This window comes from Macaca nemestrina, chromosome 4, assembly GCF_043159975.1.
Source record: "Macaca nemestrina isolate mMacNem1 chromosome 4, mMacNem.hap1, whole genome shotgun sequence".
Classification (NCBI taxonomy): Eukaryota; Metazoa; Chordata; class Mammalia; order Primates; family Cercopithecidae; genus Macaca; species Macaca nemestrina.
The window spans coordinates 14151000-14170248 of record NC_092128.1 but is presented as its reverse complement, the minus strand read 5'-3'; the positions used below and the strand labels follow the sequence as shown (position 1 = coordinate 14170248).

Below are 19249 nucleotides of genomic sequence, written 5' to 3'. Positions count from 1 at the left end.
TCATTGTCTAAATATATGTGGTAGGATGCTTAGCATATGAGGCATAAAGATGAATAAGAATTCATGTCACTCCCCTCCCAGAGCATAGCTAAGCACACAGATCAACTACAGTATCACTCAATAAGTGACACTGCCTTGTGAACCTCAATTTACTTTTCTCTGAACTATCTTCCTCTCCAAAAGCTTAAAAATAGGCAATCCTTTCTCTTAGACATAAAGAGCACACACAGAAATATCAGAAGAAAAAAAACATAAATATGAGAATAAAAAAAAGTTATGTCCCAAACCACTACAGCTACATCTTAGGTATTCATGACATATATCACAGCCTTGGTAAGTTAACTCATAGAAGATTACCAAGTAATGTTTAATGTAAAAGCCTGACTGCCCATTAAAATTTGAATGTCAGCTAAAAGCAAATAATTTGGTGGCATGCTACTGTCATTTTTATATGCTTTAGCATATAATCAGACCACCTAGTTATCTTAAAATAGTGCCTGACCAATGATATGAACACAGTGAATGAAACTGAGACATTAGGAATGGTTCAATATAAAATAAGCATCTCAGGTAGGAGAATAAAAAAATCCAAGCAGACTATACGGTGGGACAAAGGACAGTATCAGAGAAACCTGTCAACAAGTAACAAGGCCTCATCACTAGCTGGAATTCAGGAGCAAGAATGTCATATTTGAGAAGCTCTGGAATGGGCAGAAAACAAAGAGCAAGGTAAACTCCCAAATCCAGAAAAACTACATTCCTGGGAGTATTACAAAAAGGCTTCCAAGAAAAAGCAGGAATTGAACCACTTGATCTGAGATCAAAGATGGGAAATATATCCTGGCAACTTTCACCTCGAACACTCAGATCCCAACTACAAGCAAGATTACAATGATTCCAAACCTTGAATATTTGGCTAGAGTTCCTGGAAGTCATCGTGTGGCCAATTCTGTCCACTGTTTCCACCATATCCATCCATCCAACTTCTCTGTCAGTACCACTTCAGTTCATTTAGTTGCTAGTATGCCCATATCCCAGTCCCAGAAGATGAACTGTTTCTGGCCAAAATCAGTCAGAAAAACAGGATTCCACCTGATTGCTTTGTAGGAATGGCCACATAACCTAGTTCTGGCCAATATGAAATAAAATAAGTCAATTATGTGGATTGTGGATCTTCTGAGAAGGCTTTTGGTTTTCTGATATAGGGGGATGAACCAGGTTGGCATGACCCTTTTTAAAATCCCTCCATACTTTTCTTTCTGCTTAGAATGCCTCCTTGATGCCTGAAGTTGTAATAACTACCTCGCCTCTAATGAGATCACAAGCATGAGGCTAACAGCCAACACAGAAAGACAGAAGAGCAAAGAACAGGCCTGCATCCCTACCAACGGTGTATAGCAGCTACGCCAGCCCTCCACCACCTACCTCCAGATTCATCGTTTAAGGAAAATCAATTCCTAATTGTTCAACCTACGGTGAGATGAGTTTCCCTATTACTTATACCCAAATGCATTCCTTAGCTGATGTACTGTTTCCCACTAAGGATAGTGATAGACTCACTGACCAGGTTGAGAATAAACTTAAAGTGATCTCAGAGACAAGAGATGTATAGACTGTGGGGAAAAAAAGTCTTTAAAAAGAAATAAAGGCCGGGCGCGGTGGCTCAAGCCTGTAATCCCAGCACTTTGGGAGGCCGAGACGGGCGGATCACGAGGTCGGGAGATCAAGACCATCCTGGCTAACATGGTGAAACCCCGTCTCTACTAAAAAATACAAAAAACTAGCCGGGCGAGGTGGCGGGCGCCTGTAGTCCCAGCTACTCGGGAGGCTGAGGCAGGAGAATGGCGTAAACCCGGGAGGCAGAGCTTGCAGTGAGCTGAGATCCGGCCACTGCACTCCAGCCTGGGCGGCAGAGCGAGACTCCGTCTCCAAAAAAAAAAAAAAAAAAAAAAAAAAAAAGAAATAAAACTCTATCAGCCATACCACATATACACATACAAAATCAGTATTGTGGTAGTGGTTACCCAACAGGCTCTGCAGCCAGACTACTTGGGTCTAAACCTCTACTCTGCTGCTTCCTGGACATGTGACCTTGGGCAAGATAGTCAACCTCTCTGTATCTATCTCAGCATTCTCATTTCTAAAACGGGGGTAACAGTATATTCCCCTTAAGAATATTTATGAGAATAGCTGGGCATGGTGGCTCACGCCTGTAATACCAGCACCTTGGGAGGCTGAGGTGGGCAGATCACCTAAGGTTGGGAGTTCGAGACCAGCCTGACCAACATGGAGAAACCCTGTCTCTACTAAAAATACAAAAAATTATTGGGCGTGGTGGCACATGCCTGTAATCCCAGCTACTCGGGAGGCTGAGGCAGGGGAATCACTAGAACCCAGGAGGCGGAGGTTGCAGTGAGTCGGGAACGCGCCATTGCACTCCAGCCTGGGCAACAAGAGCGAAACTCTGTCTCAAAGAGAGAAAAAAAAAAAAGATGACTGTGAGAATAAACAAGGTAATATATGGAAAACTTGGAACAGCTCCTTGCATACAGTAAGCTCTCAGTAAATACTGGTAATCATCTGTATTATGCAAACATATATAAATATATAAAAATGAATGATACAGTTTATGCAGCGCAAACATGACTCAAATTGTGTGGTACAAGTGAGCAGAAAATTCCTCAGAGAACTCACCCACTTCTAACACGTTGTCTCAACTGAGTAGTGCTTCTGTGTCTGTTAATAGCTGCATCAGCAGCTCTAACTCCTGGATGGCATAAAAATGATGCAATTTCACAACAAGAAGATTGACTAAACATAAGCCATTTACACTTCAAAAAGCAGTGCAAGGGCAAAAGCGTAATGTCGGATCTCAACTCAAGTATTGTTTTTACCTGGCAAGTGGAAGCAATAACTCATCTCCTAACCGTAATAGAAAGGTTAAATTTATGATAGGCTTCAAGTATACAATACCACCATATGCCTAATCCTTTCATAGTTATCTAGTGTCACAGTCCAATGCACACTTCAATGGAATCACTAGTTTCTATGAATGTCATTAGTATGAGCTGGTCTGCACATGGTTCCCTTCACTGGCATTTTTTTTTTTTAATCAACAAGAATTGTCGCAGGCAGATTCTAACAGATCCACTGAAACAGACAAGACTAAATCAGTTGAATTGATAATAGGCAAGAGAGAACCAATTGTTCAATTGAGAACCAATTCAGAAACCAATTGTTCCTATGATAATAGTAATTTGGATCAAGACAGACAGCAAAAATTAAAGAAGGAAACTATTTCATAGTTTTGAACAAAACAGTATAAATATTCCACCAGGCTTCCCACACCCTAACTACTGTGGTTTTGTAAGCTACTTTAGAGCTTTGGGTATTGGACACCTACTTGTAAATTCCCATTGCCATCTCTTTTTTCTCAGTCCTAATCTACGCCTGATGTTCCTATGTAAATATTCCTAGCCTTGTACTTCAGTCTAGGTCAGCTTCTTTTACTTTCCATTCCTTGGATATCTCATGAAGCCTAAACATATGCTATTCTATTTCCAAATTTTAGTTATAATTTTAGAAGTTTAAAATTTGAAGGAGAAGAAAACGTTTTTAGAGTTGACTCCAACACTCGCTGGTTTGGGGAAATAAAGTCATATCTACAGTTAGTAGCACAATGAGATCAAGCATATGGAAATTAAAATGACAAAACTATATAATTGCTGTCCAAATGGAAAGTTATGACTACTGGATACATTTCACTTTTTTAGAAAACAAGTGAGGGAATATAAATACAAATACAGATGGTCCTGCAGTTCATTTCACCTCCTTCCCTTCCCCAGTTTCTGGATCTTTTCAAGGAGCTAGTTCCGTAGGTCAGAGTTAACAATGCAAAAATAGGCTGAAATTATCAGCTTAGCAACACAAGCTCCCCACTCGAGTAACCTGGAAGTTCTCAGACACACAGTGTCACACGGTCACCTGGAGGTCCCAGCAAATATGTGGAACTTTTGTGGGGGTGGGAGGGCGGCAGTTGAGATTCCTCTCCTGGAGTGATTACCAGGGCACCCTGCAGCACAGGTGAGCCTAGCCTAAGTCCCTTCTATGGGATGAGCACCTGAGGAATCCCCCAGGCTCCAAGGTATGTGTGACCTGCCCACTTTGCACATTGTCCTCAAAGGCTCCATGCTATGCTTTTACAGATGCATTTTTACTTTTAATTCTCATGGTCTATGACGGGTCATTTATAGATAAGGAAACCGACTTCAAAGAAAGTTCAGATGACCGATTTACTCACCTTTTAAATTAACAACAAATTAAGGAGAATTTAACTGGTGCTTAAAGAGTGATTTCGAAAAGGTTTAGAATGACGACCTTCATGCAAATATAAAGGGAACACATGCCAAAGATATTATTCAGCTCATCAATTAATGAGGTTATGAGTACAAACTTGAGAGAGAGATAAGAGTGTGTGTGTGTGTGTGTGTGTGTGGGCAGAGTATTACTGAAATCAATGGTGAATCTGGTTACAAGAAAGGTTCTCAAGCTGACTGGCAAAGCATTCAGGGTGCCTCACTTAACCAACAGGGGACACTGTACAAACTACTAACAGGCTTTTTGGACCTAATTACTTCATAGAAGTTACTATGAGGTATTTGGTGCTGGTGGCCCGATGAAAAAATTACTGAGACACTGAAGACTAAAACGGGAAGTTTAGTAATCTCTGCTATAGAGCAATGAAACATACTATCTGGGGATATTTCTTCAGGGTGGAAATAAATTCTATCGCACTGGACAAAATTCCATTTGCATTATTATAGAAAAGAATCGTGGCTGGGCACGGTGGCTAACGCCTGTAATCCCAACACTTTGGGAGGCCAAGGTGGGTGGATCATGAGGTCAGGCGTTCAAAACCAGCCTGGCCAAGATGGTGAAACCCCGTCTCTACTAAAAATACAAAACTTAGCTAGGTGCAGTGCCAGGTGCTTGTAATCCCAGCTATTCAGGAGGCTAAGGCAAGAGAATTGCTTAATCTCGGGCAGCAGAGGTTGCAGTGAGCCAAGATTGCACCACTGCACTCCCGCCTAGACAACAGAGTGAGACTCCATCTAAAAAAAAAAAAAAAAAAAGAATCATTTGCATGACTATTCGTTAACTTCTATCCCTACAATGTTGCAAAACTGCCTAATCAAAAAAAAGTGAAAGGTATACACCCTGTATCTAGTCACTTCAGGATCCACTAACCAAGCCCAGCGTTCCACTGAAAAGACTCCTAGCAATCTTTTCTGATCATTTTCAAGTCTTGGACAATGTTTTCCACCTTAGATTATGGGCGGTACTACCAAGAGTACCGCAAAAATCATGATGTGGGAGTGAAAAAAGCAGCAGCAGCGATAATCCATGAATATTTCCATCCAGAGTTGCAGAGCATCCACTGCCACAAGGACACATTGAAAGAGACACACTAGTGTGCTGACACTGCCACATAACCTGCTGCAGCCTTTCTGGAAAGCCACCTAAGAACATATACTGGAAACCCTAGAGGCTCAGAACTTTGATTATTTAATTCTACTCCCAGAAGTATACACTCAGCATACAATCAGAAGCAGACTAAGGTACATAAACATCTCGGTGTTAATCACAAAAATAAAAATGTTAAAACAATTTACCACCTTAAATATTTCTTCTTTCCAGACGCCTTCAATAAACCCGCAAATCCTTCCGATGTGATCCAAGGTTGCCCCTGCATGTCTCTTATCATACTGTACTCCAATGTCTCACTTGCTTATCCATTTGCCCTACTAGGCTCTAATCTCCGTGAAACCTTGGACCATGTATTTCAATTGCATGGATTTAGTATGATGCCACATGCGTAACAGACAATGTTGGCTCAATGAATAAAATGTTAAACAGCCTGAGAACGTATGTTTCCCCTATAGAAAAGAAACCATAATTACAAGTATTAACAAGTATTTTTCACCAAGAGGCCATTTTAATTCCATTTTCAAATGGCTTTGATACATTCTGACTTATAGTAATCAATTCAGATGCCAGATTCATCCAAAAAAAAAAAAAAAAAAAGTGAGGTCAGAAAAGGCTTTACTGACTTCAAACTTCACAACTCCTCAACTATCATTCCCCAAAATCAAAAGCATGGGCTTATTTAATAGGATGATATCATCCAGAGAAAAGAATGTGATCATGTGACTACTTTCTTTGACTTCAAGCCATATCTAGAAGAATGTATTCAGTCACAGATGTCTCATTTGTAAAGGGATACTCAGGAATTGAAAAGCCTAAAGAGGCATAACTTACAGAACATCTCTCTGGTTAACAATCTTCCAAAAGAAAATTGTTCGCGTGATTTTAACACCCAAACTTTATAGAGTGTATATGTCGCATAATATAGTAATTTTTGGCCAATAATTACAAAGGAAAATTTTAGATTTACTTCCCCCAAACTCAATAAAACATCAAAACAAAATTATATATGAGAAAAGCCTGAAGTCACATCTTAACCAACTACATTGATAGAATATTAGCATTACATGTACACATTTTGAGAGGCAGACCAAGGGCCAAAAAAGTGGATATGCACCTCAGATGTTGCTGATATGGAAAAAGGTATCACCTCCCCACACTGCACTCAGGTGAGCCATCCTCTGCCACTGGGTACGTGTCCTGAACGCATTATCACACTATACATTTCCACAGACAACAATAAAGCTCAAAAGAAAACCACTGGATGTTAATCGTTGAAAAGAAGTTCTAGATAATGATAAATGTTATCATTAAATGTGATGGAGGGTGTTTTTGTTTTAATTATTTTAAAAGGAAGTTGCTATTCCTCTTAGGTAGTGCCTTTCACATTTTAAGGAACATTAAGGCTGACAGAGGGTCTTGTTAAAATGTAGATTTTTATTCAGTCGGTCTGAAGTGGGGCATGAGATTCTGCTTTTCTTACAGGCATTGAGGCATGCCAATGTTACTGGCCTAAGAATTTCAACGTAAGTAACAAGACTTTACAGCACCATACAAAGAAATTTATAAACTTAAACAAGGTATGCAACTGTGCGACCTTCCATTTTCCTGCCCCGGCTTCCTCTTTTCTTCTTTAATCCCAAAGCACTCATTGTTTCCCCTGATGATTTATCAAGACCTTCCTCTTCAGGATTCTCAACATCCTGCAGAAGCTGCAATTTAAAATAACAAAAACAGGCCAGGCATGGTGGTACACGTGTAATCCCAGCACTTTGGGAGGCCAAGGCGGGCAGATCACCTGAGGTCAGGAGTTCGAGAGAACCCTGGCCAACATGGCGAAACCCCGTCTTTACTAAAAATACAAAAATTAGCCGGGCGTGCTGGCACGCGCCTGTAATCCCAGCTACTCAGGAGGATGAGGGAGGAGGACTGATAGAACCCGGGAGGCAGAGGTTGCAGTGAGCCAAGATTGTGCCACTGCACTCCAGCCTCAACAACAGAGCGAGATTCTATCTCCAAAAATAAAATAAAATAAAATAAAACAAAAACAGGCCAGGCATGGTTGTACATCTGTAATTCCAGCACTTTGGGAGGCCAAGGCAGGCAGATCACCTGAGGTCAAGAGTTCGAGAAAACCCTGGCCAACATGGCGAAATCGTCTCTACTAAAAATACAAAAATTAGCCAGGCGTGCTGGCACCCGCCTGTAGCCCCAGCTACTGAGGAGGATGGGGCAGGAGGATCAATAGAACATTAGAGACAGAGGTTGCAGTGAGCCAAGATTATGCCACTGCACTCCAGCCTGAGTAGAGTGAGACTCCGCCTCCAAAAAATAAAAATAAAATCATGAAAACAGGACCCTGTAAGCATTCTTGACGAAGACATCTGATTTTCCAGAAGCAGATCACTGATACCTATATTGGGATAGGTTGGAAAGCATTAAATGAAAAGAAAATTGTTGATATGTCTTCCCATGCCTAGAATGGTTCCCAGTACACAGCAGGCAGGCACTCAAATAATTGTTCAACATTTGACTATGATCTGGTTAAGATTTTTCAGTAATTGAAGGGTAATTAGGTAGAAAACAAGTAAAGATCTTCTATGCTATTTAAGGTGGAAAATAAGAGAACTAAAGGTAAACTTCAGCTTCTTTTAAATACACATTTTTAGTCATCAGTTGTCTGTCCAATAACGGTACATGTTTGCTCAAAAAGACTGAGCTATCTGAACATGTTCCAGCAAAAAAACCAGATGGCTATCTCAGAGGATTACTAAGGAAGACACACAGTAGGAATGGTACAGTTTGTAAAGGCCTCCTACCCATCCAAAGGATTCACTCACAGCATATGTACTTGGATTAGGAAGAAACTTTTTCTAGAACAGTTTTCCTACTTTGAAAAAAGAAGAGTTTTTTGGCAGCAATTGGGCTGGCAAGTCAAAACCTTACACATGACCTATACGAGTAAATCAAAAGCTTAAATTCACTGGAAGTCATAAAAACAAAAGAAACAATTCCACTGTGAAAAATGAATACCTTCAAAGACAATGGTATGATAAAGATACAGAAATACGCAGAATGAAATCCATTTGTTTCAGCATTTGTTTGCCACCTACAAAGAATAACTTTCGGATGCATTCTACCAACAGCAACAAAAAAAATAAAATTTATTTGATGGAAAGTTAACGCACAAACACATCTCATTTTCCTAGAAAACCTCAAAGATATCTGGTGTTAATGTGTCAATACCCACAGATTTTTTTGGTGTAATTATGCTGTAACATTTTATCACTGTGAATATTAAAACCACTCCCACAGGCTCACTTGATATTTTTAATTGTTTCATCTAAAAAAAAAAAAAAAACCCATTCTTTCTAATAATGCTACAAAATATAAATTTAGATAATTTTTTAAAGATTTAAAATTATTTTTAAACTCACTTTAGAAGTTTTAGTTTCTAAAGGCATGAACTATTAAAATGCTAACATGGAAAGATGGGGGGCAGGTGCCACAAGACTAAATACCACTGAATCAAAGGAAATTGATTGTCTAGATGATGTGGAAAAGATAGCTTATAAAGTTAATGAGATCTTTATTTAAGGCAAGAGAAACAATTTGCTCCTTGACAATGAGGATGCATCAAAATGTTGTCATCAAATATAACTAATCTAATTAAAAGTACAGCAAAAATTAAGGCAAATATGAAAATAAAACAAAATATGAAGAAAAGTTAAACTACACCAAATATAATAAGTAAAAATATAAGTAAAGGGTAGTTAACAGCAAGTCTTAGTAAATTAGAAATAGGCTGAAAGAAATAAAAAGGAAGGATTCCAACAATTATACCTTATATACCAAGAAAACCTTGAACAGTCAACACAGGGAGTGTTCCGGAAACGTTCCAGAGATTTGAGGGCTACATAGGAGGATTTCTGATTGGGTAGGAGAGTATCATAAAATCCTCGAAGCTAGAATTCACAAATTCGTATCTTCCACTATCTGAGATAGCCCTTGATAACAAAAATATCACAATCCTTAAGCAGCAGATAAGGCTAATCCTTACACAGCAGTTTTAGCCAGAAATTTCTTTTTTTTTTTTTTTTTTTTTTTTTTGAGACGGAGTCTCGCTCTGTCGCCCAGGCTGGAGTGCAGTGGCCGGATCTCAGCTCACTGCAAGCTCCGCCTCCGGGGTTTACGCCATTCTCCTGCCTCAGCCTCCCCAGTAGCTGGGATTACAGGTGCCCGCCACCTCGCCCGGCTAGTTTTTTGTATTTTTTAGTAGAGACGGGGTTTCACCGGGTTAGCCAGGATGGTCTCGATCTGCTGACCTTGTGATCCATCCGCCTCAGCCTCCCAAAGTGCTGGGATTACAGGCTTGAGCCACCGCGCCCGGCCCAGAAATTTCTTTACCATACCAGATGAAAGTATCTTAAAAAACCAATCAACAACATCATCAACAACAATAACCCCGAAAGTTTTCTAGGTTTTAAAGCAGGCATACTGCTTTAAACAACAACAAAAGTCATTATAATATTAAGGGAAATAGATAATCAGAAAACCTAGGTTTTAGTCCAGTTCTATCTCTAGTATCCATTCCCAAGGCTTTCTTTGGAAACAAAATATTCTTTTCCTTGCCTATAAAGTTCATTCCAAAGTTACAAGGCTACAAGTTGCTCCTTGCTAATATGAATAAAAACAAAACATTTGACAAATTATCACAAATTAAATATAGATCAAGTATGTCTAATGAAAATTTATCATCTGAATTGAGATGTGCTAGATACGTAAACTACACACTGGAGTTTGAAGATTTTGTGCAAAAAAAAAAAAATGTAAACTATAGCATTAGTAATGATTTCCATTGACCACATGTCAAAATAATAGAATTTTAGATTAGATTAGATTCAATAAGACATAAACTTAAAATTAAAATTTGTAACCTTTTTAATGAGTCTATTAGAAAGTTTTGAATTATATGATGCATGAAATTACATTTCCATTGTGTTGTACTAAACAGCCTGTTATATACTGAAATCTTTCACAGTAAGATTTGTCAACCCTTTTTTATTTTCCTACAACATCTACTACAGTGTGGCCCATAAGGGATAAACAGGAATGAACAGAAAAACCTTTGTATATAAGTAGAAAACAGCAACTAAATAAGACCAAAATTGACTCTGCTTCATATACTACCTATATGCTATTAGAATTACATGTTAAAACCTCTTTTTGGGAAATCATGGTAATACTGAAATATGGACCCAGTCGATGTTTTTTTTTAGTTTACAGCTGAAAAGCTAATTGACATACCCTATTTGTTATGAGCTAAATTGTGCCCACCCACCCCCCGACTCCCACCAAATTCATAAGTTGAAGTCCTAACCCCCAGAACCGCAGAACATGGCTGTATTTGCAGACAGGATCTTTAAAGAAGTAAATACAGTGCAGTGAAGGCAGATGGGTGGGCCTCCCACAGTGCTGGGAATACAGGCGAGAGCCACCACTCCTGGCTAAATATAGCACTTTTATTTGTCAATCACGCCTCAATAAATTTGAAAAGATAAAAATAAAAAGATCAGTATTCTTAGTAGACTAGAAATTCAAACCTCTGTAACTGCTGTGTCTTGAGTTTGTGAAATAAGCACAAGGCAAATAACTGTTCTGAGATTTGACTATTTATTTACCTTTATGTTGGCTATAAAGTGTTTAAAGTAAATAGACCTTACTTTTTTAAAAAAAGTTTAAAGCATAGTAATTTCTGAACATAAATTTTCATGATAAAAACTGAAATGATCACAGGCACTGAAGAACACAGCAAAAAGTTTAGATGTCTAAGAGTATGTTGAAAAGGCACCTACGTTTACAAGGCCTCAAACAGCAATAGTACACCCTTACCGGTTAAATATTCTGTATTAATTTAAAAATAAAAACCCTTCAGATGAAAAGTTTAAAAAGACAAAAAACACTTAAAATGCTTGAATTCTTACATGTCACCATTACATGCTTTACATACACTGTTTAATTTTCACAACTCTCCTTGGAAAGTGTCATTCTCCCTATTTTAATAATGAGAAAATCAAAATGTAAAGAACTGCAACCAGAATATATTTTTTTAAAACTCCTAAAATACGTTTTTATAAAAAAGGAAAGACAATCTAATTGAAAAAATGAGTAAGAGCCGTAAACACTTCAGAAGGCATGCAAAAGGTCAATGAACACATTATGAGAAATCTGTCATAAGGAAAAATGACAAAAATCATAGAGACACCGCTATACACACCCAACAGAATGGCTAAAATTTAAGAATAATAATTCTAAGGATTGGCAAAGATCATTCTAGGTGGCAAATTTAGCATGAGCTAAGGGAAAATACTGACGCAAGAACAAATGTTCCTATAAGGAAATAGTGGGTATGTGAGTTTACCTTAGTACAAAGAGGTGATTGCACTATCACAGTGACTACTGTTAATAAACAATTTATTGTACACTTGAAAACTGCCTTCAAGATAAGGACTTTAACCTATATTTGGTTGGTAAATCAGAACCATGACATCGATGACACATCTAAATGAGTTTTAAAGTACAGTAGTCCCCCCTTATCTGTATACAACCTGCACACACCCTCCTGTATACTTCAAATCATCTGTAAATTAGACCGTCTGTGGCCAGTTACAAACCCACCCACACAGTAGGGCAGGAAGGAGTGAAGCTGAGCTCTTCCTCCTGTCAGATCAGCAGGGCATTAGATTCTCACATGACCCCAAAGCCTGATGATCTGTCACTACATATACTACATGAAATAATATATACCTATATACATATTACAATGCAATAACAATAGAAATAAAGTGCACAATAAACGTAAGGCTTGAGTCATCCTGAAACCACCACCACCACCCACCCCTCCGCTGGTCCACAGAAAAACTGTCTTCTACAAAACCAGTTCCTGGTGCCAAAAAAGGTGGGTGACTCGCTGCACTGGAGTTCTTAGAATATATCACTCTAGGATAAGGGGGGATTACTGTTTATAAAAAGCTGCTTTGTATAGAATGTTCCAAAGGCAGAAGACACAGAAACTTTCAAAAACTATCTCCTTCTCTGCGATAAATGTCTCTTCCTCCACAATCTGATTCTACCCTCACTGTTCAACCACGTTCTTCCAAAACCCTCAAGAGCACGCTCCAACCTAGTCACACTATCTCTCACTCACCACCATGTCTATTTTCATGTCCAGATGTAGCACTGAGCTCCCTCTCTAGGATGGCCCATCACCTGCGATGCTCTTCTGGAAACCTCCCTGTGCTTCTCTCCATTTAAATCCAGTGCTCTTTTGGAGGCCCAGCTGATGTCAGAGTTACCCCATGATTTATTTGCCGACTCCAGCCTGCCTCTCATCCTGGTCTCTACAGTTCCTATGTGGGTTCTATAATACATAATTCAAATCTCACTGGAATCTTATGTTTTGTTCTTGACAATTAGACCATAAACTCCTGGATAGAAGGGACCACTTCTTCCAATTTTGTATCCCCCTCAGCACCTAGTACCAAAGAATATACACCAGTTAGCTGATAGATCCTCTTGATAACCAGAAATGCAGACATGTCCTTTGGCCTGGCAACTGCATTTCTAGAAATTGACACTACTAAAATACATAAACATGAAAAATAGTAGGATCAAAGACATGCATTGTAGTCTGTCATAGTACAAACTGGAAGTAACTACCACAAACGTCTGTTAAGACTAGTGAGGCCAGGCACAGCAGCTCATGCCTGTAATCCCAACACTTTGGGAGGCCAAGGCAGGAGGACTGCTTGAGCCCAGGAGTCAGAGGTTACAGTGAACAATCATCACACCACTGCACTGGAGCCTGGGCAGCAGAGCAAGATCCTATCTCTAAAGAAAAGGAAAAGGAAAAAAAAAGAAAGACCAGTGAATTTGAGTCCATACTGCCCATTAAAAAAACAAAACAGTTGGGATATCTATACACACAGACATAACAAAGTAGGTGAAAACAGTTGCAGAAAAGGGTATTCAATAGGCCTATTTTTGTTTATTCATACACACAAAATGTAAAAGAACACATACATTTTTAGATTGATAATGTCTGGTAACTAGGATACACTTTTTACTTAGTTTGAAAAACAAATTAAAAAATGAACAAAGAGCACATATAATGTTTGTAGTAACAAATATTTATGTATTTTAACTCACTGCCCCCAAACAGTAATTTACAAACAATTTGTAATATGAACCCATTTTGTTTAAAGTAGGAGAAATAATAGTTATTTCTGGAAAAGGGAATACAGGAAACTTTCACATTCTAGGGTAGATAGTTGTTTGTTCTTAAATAATGGGCACTTATTTTAGTTATGAAAAAATAAATAAATAATTTTAAAAAGAATTCCATCTTTCCCTGAGCTGGTGATCATCCCAGAGGGTATTTTGGTCCACAAAACTTTTCTTAGCAACTTCTTAATCTGTAGAGAACTACCTTTATCGCTGGACTGCCTACTATACTGAATCTTAGTAAGCATTACAGATAACACCAACAAATCAAATTCACAGAAGCTGCTATCAGAAAAACTTCTCTGCCAGATGAGTATTAAACACTAAATCTGTTTGATAAAGGGAATCGCTCCAATAAAAAATTAACCTCAAAAATTTACTGAATTACTGCAAAAGACCGGCATTACACTGGCTCTTACAGTAACAGCTCTGTTGTTAAATACCTTATACTTATCTAGAGTAATCACAAACTTGCCCGAATCCTTGTTTCAAGTTCAAAACTACAGATAAGGCAAGAATCTTACATAGTTTTACCCATAGGAACAACAGGAGGAGACTGTGAGAACCACCCAAGGGAGCACTGGATTCTGTCCCCTGGATCTCTACTTCACATATCACCATTTCCCTACCCGCCCTGTTCCAATGTGGAACTTACAAATGTCCTGACTTAAGCAGTCAAGGCCTTCCCCACTAAGCCTCTAATAAAAACATAGGGGCAGAGCTATCTGCTCCCTCCTTTTCCATCTCAGTATCCACCCTGAGATTCAACTGCCTTTTTGCTTTCCCCTCAGACTTACTGCTGAACAGCTTATAGCTACTGAAGTGCTTGATTTGTACTAATTCATTTATACACATAATAACCCTATGATGTATTCCTATATTGCAGATGAAGAAATGGAAGTACAAGGTCATATAACTATTAAGTGGCAAAGCTAGGATTTAAACTCAGATATTATAGCTCCTCAATATAATCTTTATTGCGCAGCAGTCAGTATCTCTTGATATATGTCTTTTAACCTAGAAACCATCAGAAATCTTCAGACAGTAAGGCTCTGAGGTTTCAGTAACAAATCTGAAAGTCAACAGATCACTCGAATCAAATGTTTACTCTAGAAAATGCTATTTGTCCTGGTAATACTGGATAAACGAGAAGTAGGAAATTTGCAAAATGTGCTTGCCAATGCCTTCTGGGTTTTTTTTGTTTTTTTGGTTTTTTTTGGATTTTTTTTGTTTTTGTTTTGAGATGGAGGATGGAGTCTCTCTCTCTCTCCCAGGCTGGAGTGCAGTGACGCGATCTCAGCTCACTACAACCTCCACCTCCCAGCTTCAAGCAATTCTCCCACAGTTCTCCTATCTCAGCCTCTCGAGTAGCTGGGATTACAGGCATGTGCCACCACACCCAACTTTTAGTAGAGACTATTTTTAGTAGAGACAGAGTTTCACCATGTTAGCCAGGCTGCTTTCGGAATTCCTGACCTCAGGTGATCCTCTTGCCTCAGCCTCCCAAAATGCTGGGATTACAGCCATGAACCACCGCACCTGGCCTTTTTTTTTTTTTTTTTTTTTTTTTTTTTTTTTTTTTTTAACTTTTGAAAAGCTGTTTAAGGTAATAAACGCTCAACCTTTTAACCTCCTGAAACAATAACCGGGTTAAGATTCTAGTTCTGTAACTGTTTTCCTTCGCCTGTAGAATAAGACATAAACATGCATATAAAGCAGTTGGCATAACTGTGCGTGGTAGCAGGAGACTGGGATCACTTGAGCCCAGGAGTTTGAGACCAGCCTGGGCAACACAGGGAGACCCCTTCTTTACAAAAAATTTAAAAAGTGGCCAGGTCGGGTAGTGCACACCTGTAGTCCTAACTACTCCAGAGGCTGAGGTGGGAGGATCGCTTGAGCATGGGAAGTCGAGGATGCAGTGAGCCATAATACCACCACTGCACTCCAGCCAGGGCAACAAAGCAAGACCCTGTCACAAACAAAAACATGACTTGAGAGTAAGGAGTCAATGTCACCTACTATTCCCAGCATGTGGAAAAACGTACAAGTTAAACTCAATGCCCTAAACAAGACCCATGAATTCATGTTGACAGAAAACAAATGTAAACATTTAAACAATTATGCTGTTTAAATTTATGAAAGTTATGAGAAAAATAATTAAAAATACTTTAACATTACCAAATTATCACACAGTAGTCAATTACACAAGAATGAATGCTAACAACCTGTCTCAAACTCATTCATTCCATCTATTTCCACGTGAAGTACCCAAATGTCTTGTTTTCAAAAGTTTTTCTCTTTCCTGTGCCATGCCTTGTCTTACCTTTAACAATGAGATGATAATCTTTGCTCTCCTTCTTTCCCCCAAGCACCCCCTTACACAACGTTTCCCTTATCTAATTATGTGTTCGTCTGAAGTTCCAGAGACTAATCTTGAAACAATTCAGGCGACTATTGCATTCTCCTCCACCCGGAGATTACTTCAAGGCTGCAGTTAATTTGCAACCCAGTTATACTCCAGATGGCGCCAGCCCATTCAACAGATGAGGCAACAACCCAAGATAAATATCTGAGCGAGTCACAGAGACTGGGGCCTCCGAGCCCCGATGCCAAGCTCCCCTTTTTAAGCCCTTGCATTTTCTCCAAATTTGAAATGGTTTCTTTAAGGCAGAAGCTTGGACCACTTCCCCACTGCTAGCTTTGGAAAGTAGTCACTTTCCTTTCCGGGCACTTCGTCCTTGTTGATTGGCTCGGCAAGCAGCGGAGCAGCCCAGCCTGCACTCAGTTACACAGTAATTTCAAATCTTAGAACAAAAATCCTGAGTGTCACATACATTTAAAGCACTTGATATAACCATTTACCAATCTTTTATTAGGTAAGCTCGGGGCACTGTGAATGGATTAAAAATGCATCACGGTCAAGCAACGATGACCGTCCCTAATGCCTGCAATGTCTAATGTTCCGCTACGTTCCAGATTTGTTCGTGCTGCTGGTGGAGGCGCAACAGCCGGGAAGAGCTTACTGGGCTCCAGGCGGACTATACACACATCGTGTCATTTCGTCCTCACAGCAAGGACTGATACGTAAGCTCATTTTTCAGATGAGGAAAATGAGGCCGGCGAGAGGCTGATATGCTTAGCGGTACAGAGCTAGGAAATCAGGGACAGAACCCAGGCTGGAAGTCACGCTGGCTCTAGAGCCCCGTCCTTTCGACCTGTTCCCGTCGCTGGGGAGGGGCATGTCAGTGACACTAAAACGTGGAAAGAAATACAGTACCAGTGGAAAGCAGGGGCTCCAACGGGGTAAAGGCATGCTCCATAACGGATTATTGGCCTCTGCATTTAAAAAAAAAAAAAAAAAAAGTGAAGTTAGACTTTCTCAGTTGTAATTAAACACTGCGCAAAACTAACAGCACCGGAGACGCCTGAACCCGGCACTCGGCAACGGCGCGCTTCGGGACCCAGGAGCCAGCTGAGCGGCGGCGCGGCACCCAGCGTTGGGACCCGCCACGGCTAGCCTGCAGCGCCGCCGCGGGCGGGGTTCACCGCAGACCGGCGCGCGCGGGCTGCTATGAGGTCCGAGGGCTTGCCCCTGCCGCCTCTGCCCGTGGATCCGTCACCATCCGGGAACCTGGGGAGCGAGAGGCGGCCGCCCCCTGCCGCGGCCCGGGCGCCCGGCGGCAGTCGCACTTACACAATGGCGGATGGAGCCACAGAGTGGGGAGCGCAGGCTGCGGGAGCTACGGCGATCAACCGCTCGGCGCGCGGCTAAGGAGCCTCGCGCGCGGTCCTCGCTCGCAGGTTTTAGCCCCCGGGACGCGAGGTGGCCCCGCCCGCTTCCGGGAGCCGGAGGCAAGTGGGAGCCGCGCCCCGTGCTCTGTGTCCGGCACCATCCGCCTCAAGTCTCCAATGCTGCGTTCTCTGGGCTGGTTCTGCTAGCTGTGGCATTGCTGCCGAGCCCTCTGCACTCAGTCAGCTTTAGAAAGGAGGCTACCGTTTGCTCCAAACTAAGTGGTGAATTCCCCATCACCCATGCTTGACCTGGCTTCCGAGCCAAACAAAACTACACAGTGCTGCTTACCGGTGTCCTCCCTGAGCCGTCGGGTTAAAAGCTTTCCTTCCTGGCCGGGTCCGGTGGCTCACGCCTGTAATCCCAGCACTTTGGGAGGCTGAGGCGGACGGATCACAAGGTCAGGAGTTCGAGACCAGCCTGGCCAGCATGGTGAAACCTCGTCTCTACTAAAAATACAAAAAATTAGCCGGGCATGGTAGCGCTCGCCTGTAATCCCAGCTACTCCGGAGGCGGAGGCAGGAGAATCGCTTGAACCCGGGAGGCGGAGGTTGCAGTGAGCCGAGATCACACCACTGTACTCCCAGCCTGGGCAACAGAGTGAGACTCCATCTCAAAAACCAACAACAACAAAAAAAAAAACTTTGTTTATTTAGGGAACACTCCGTTAAGAGCTTTCCTTCCTTTGCTTTGTGGAAACAATTTTTTTGTTGGAAGAAACTTCAAGCCACCTATCTGCAGCTGCAAAGCGTCACTCTTGCAATACAGGCTTTTCCAATACTGAGCAAACCTAATCTCCCTCTACCCTCTTAAGGTTTCCACCTGGGCCTAAGAGGTCAAATTGACATAAGTTTAACAGGAGAAAAGCTTACAGCTGTGTGCATGGGCGTCAACAAGAAAAGACCCAAAGAAGGAGGAAGCCTAAATGCTTATATACGGGTTTAGCTACAACAAATCTCAAAAGTCCATGTTTAAATATGACCTTAACGAACCTAAAAGACAACCGAGTGTAATACAAGGAAATTATCAGCACAGGTAGTAGACAAGTGGTTGTCATGTGTTTATTCAATGAAGAGCTATTACCAGTTGATGTGTCCACGTTCTTGGCGTCTTGAACAAAGAATTGGACAAAATGTACAAACAAAGCAAGGAAAGAATGAAGAAAAAAAAAAAAAGCAGAGATTTATTGAAGATGAAAGTACACCCCATAAGTTAGGAGCCCCCGAGCATAGGGGCTCAAGAGTGCCGTTAGAGAATGTTCTGGGGTTTAAATGCCCTCTAGAAGTTTCCATTGGTTACTTGGCATATGCTCTATGTAAATGAAGAGGATGAAGTAAAGTTCAAACTCATTTAGTGGATATAAGCCTTATGTAAATGGAGAGGATGCTTCCTGTCATTGCTGAAGTATTTCAATTTGATTTATTTCCAGGAAGTCAGCGTGAAGCAACCTTACATTCCTTGCCTCCGGACCCTATTCTCCTGCTTCAGAACTACATGTCCATTAGTAAAAGCCAAACCAGAAAAATCATAACCAAGGATATAAGCAGGCAAGGCAAATTATAGAAGGTAGTCAAATGGCAAAAACACATCACCAGTATTCAGAACGCAATCTTGAACAATGAATTCAATGGCAGATTGTAACCGATTTTTTAAGCAGTAACAAAAATTTACATTTACTGATCGATTATTATG

General features: G+C 40.6%; 1 protein-coding gene across 3 annotated transcripts in view; it reads right to left on the bottom strand.

Moving 5' to 3' along the window:
* The window catches only part of LOC105474828 (thiamin pyrophosphokinase 1), a 391525-nt gene extending 373558 nt beyond the window's left edge, over positions 1-17967 (bottom strand). For 2 of the 3 annotated variants that reach the window (XM_011729643.3, XM_011729641.3), the window contains exons 1-2: positions 17462-17550; positions 17045-17103 (exon numbers count right to left, since the gene is read on the bottom strand). In XM_011729643.3, coding sequence (XP_011727945.2) covers positions 17045-17087 — 43 coding nt within the window. In that variant the 5' untranslated portion in view covers positions 17088-17103; positions 17462-17550. Of the gene's footprint in view, positions 1-17044; positions 17104-17461; positions 17551-17848 lie in introns of those variants that run through there. The other variant, XM_011729642.3, reaches the window with a different exon arrangement.
* Between the last annotated feature and the right edge of the window lie 1282 nt (positions 17968-19249).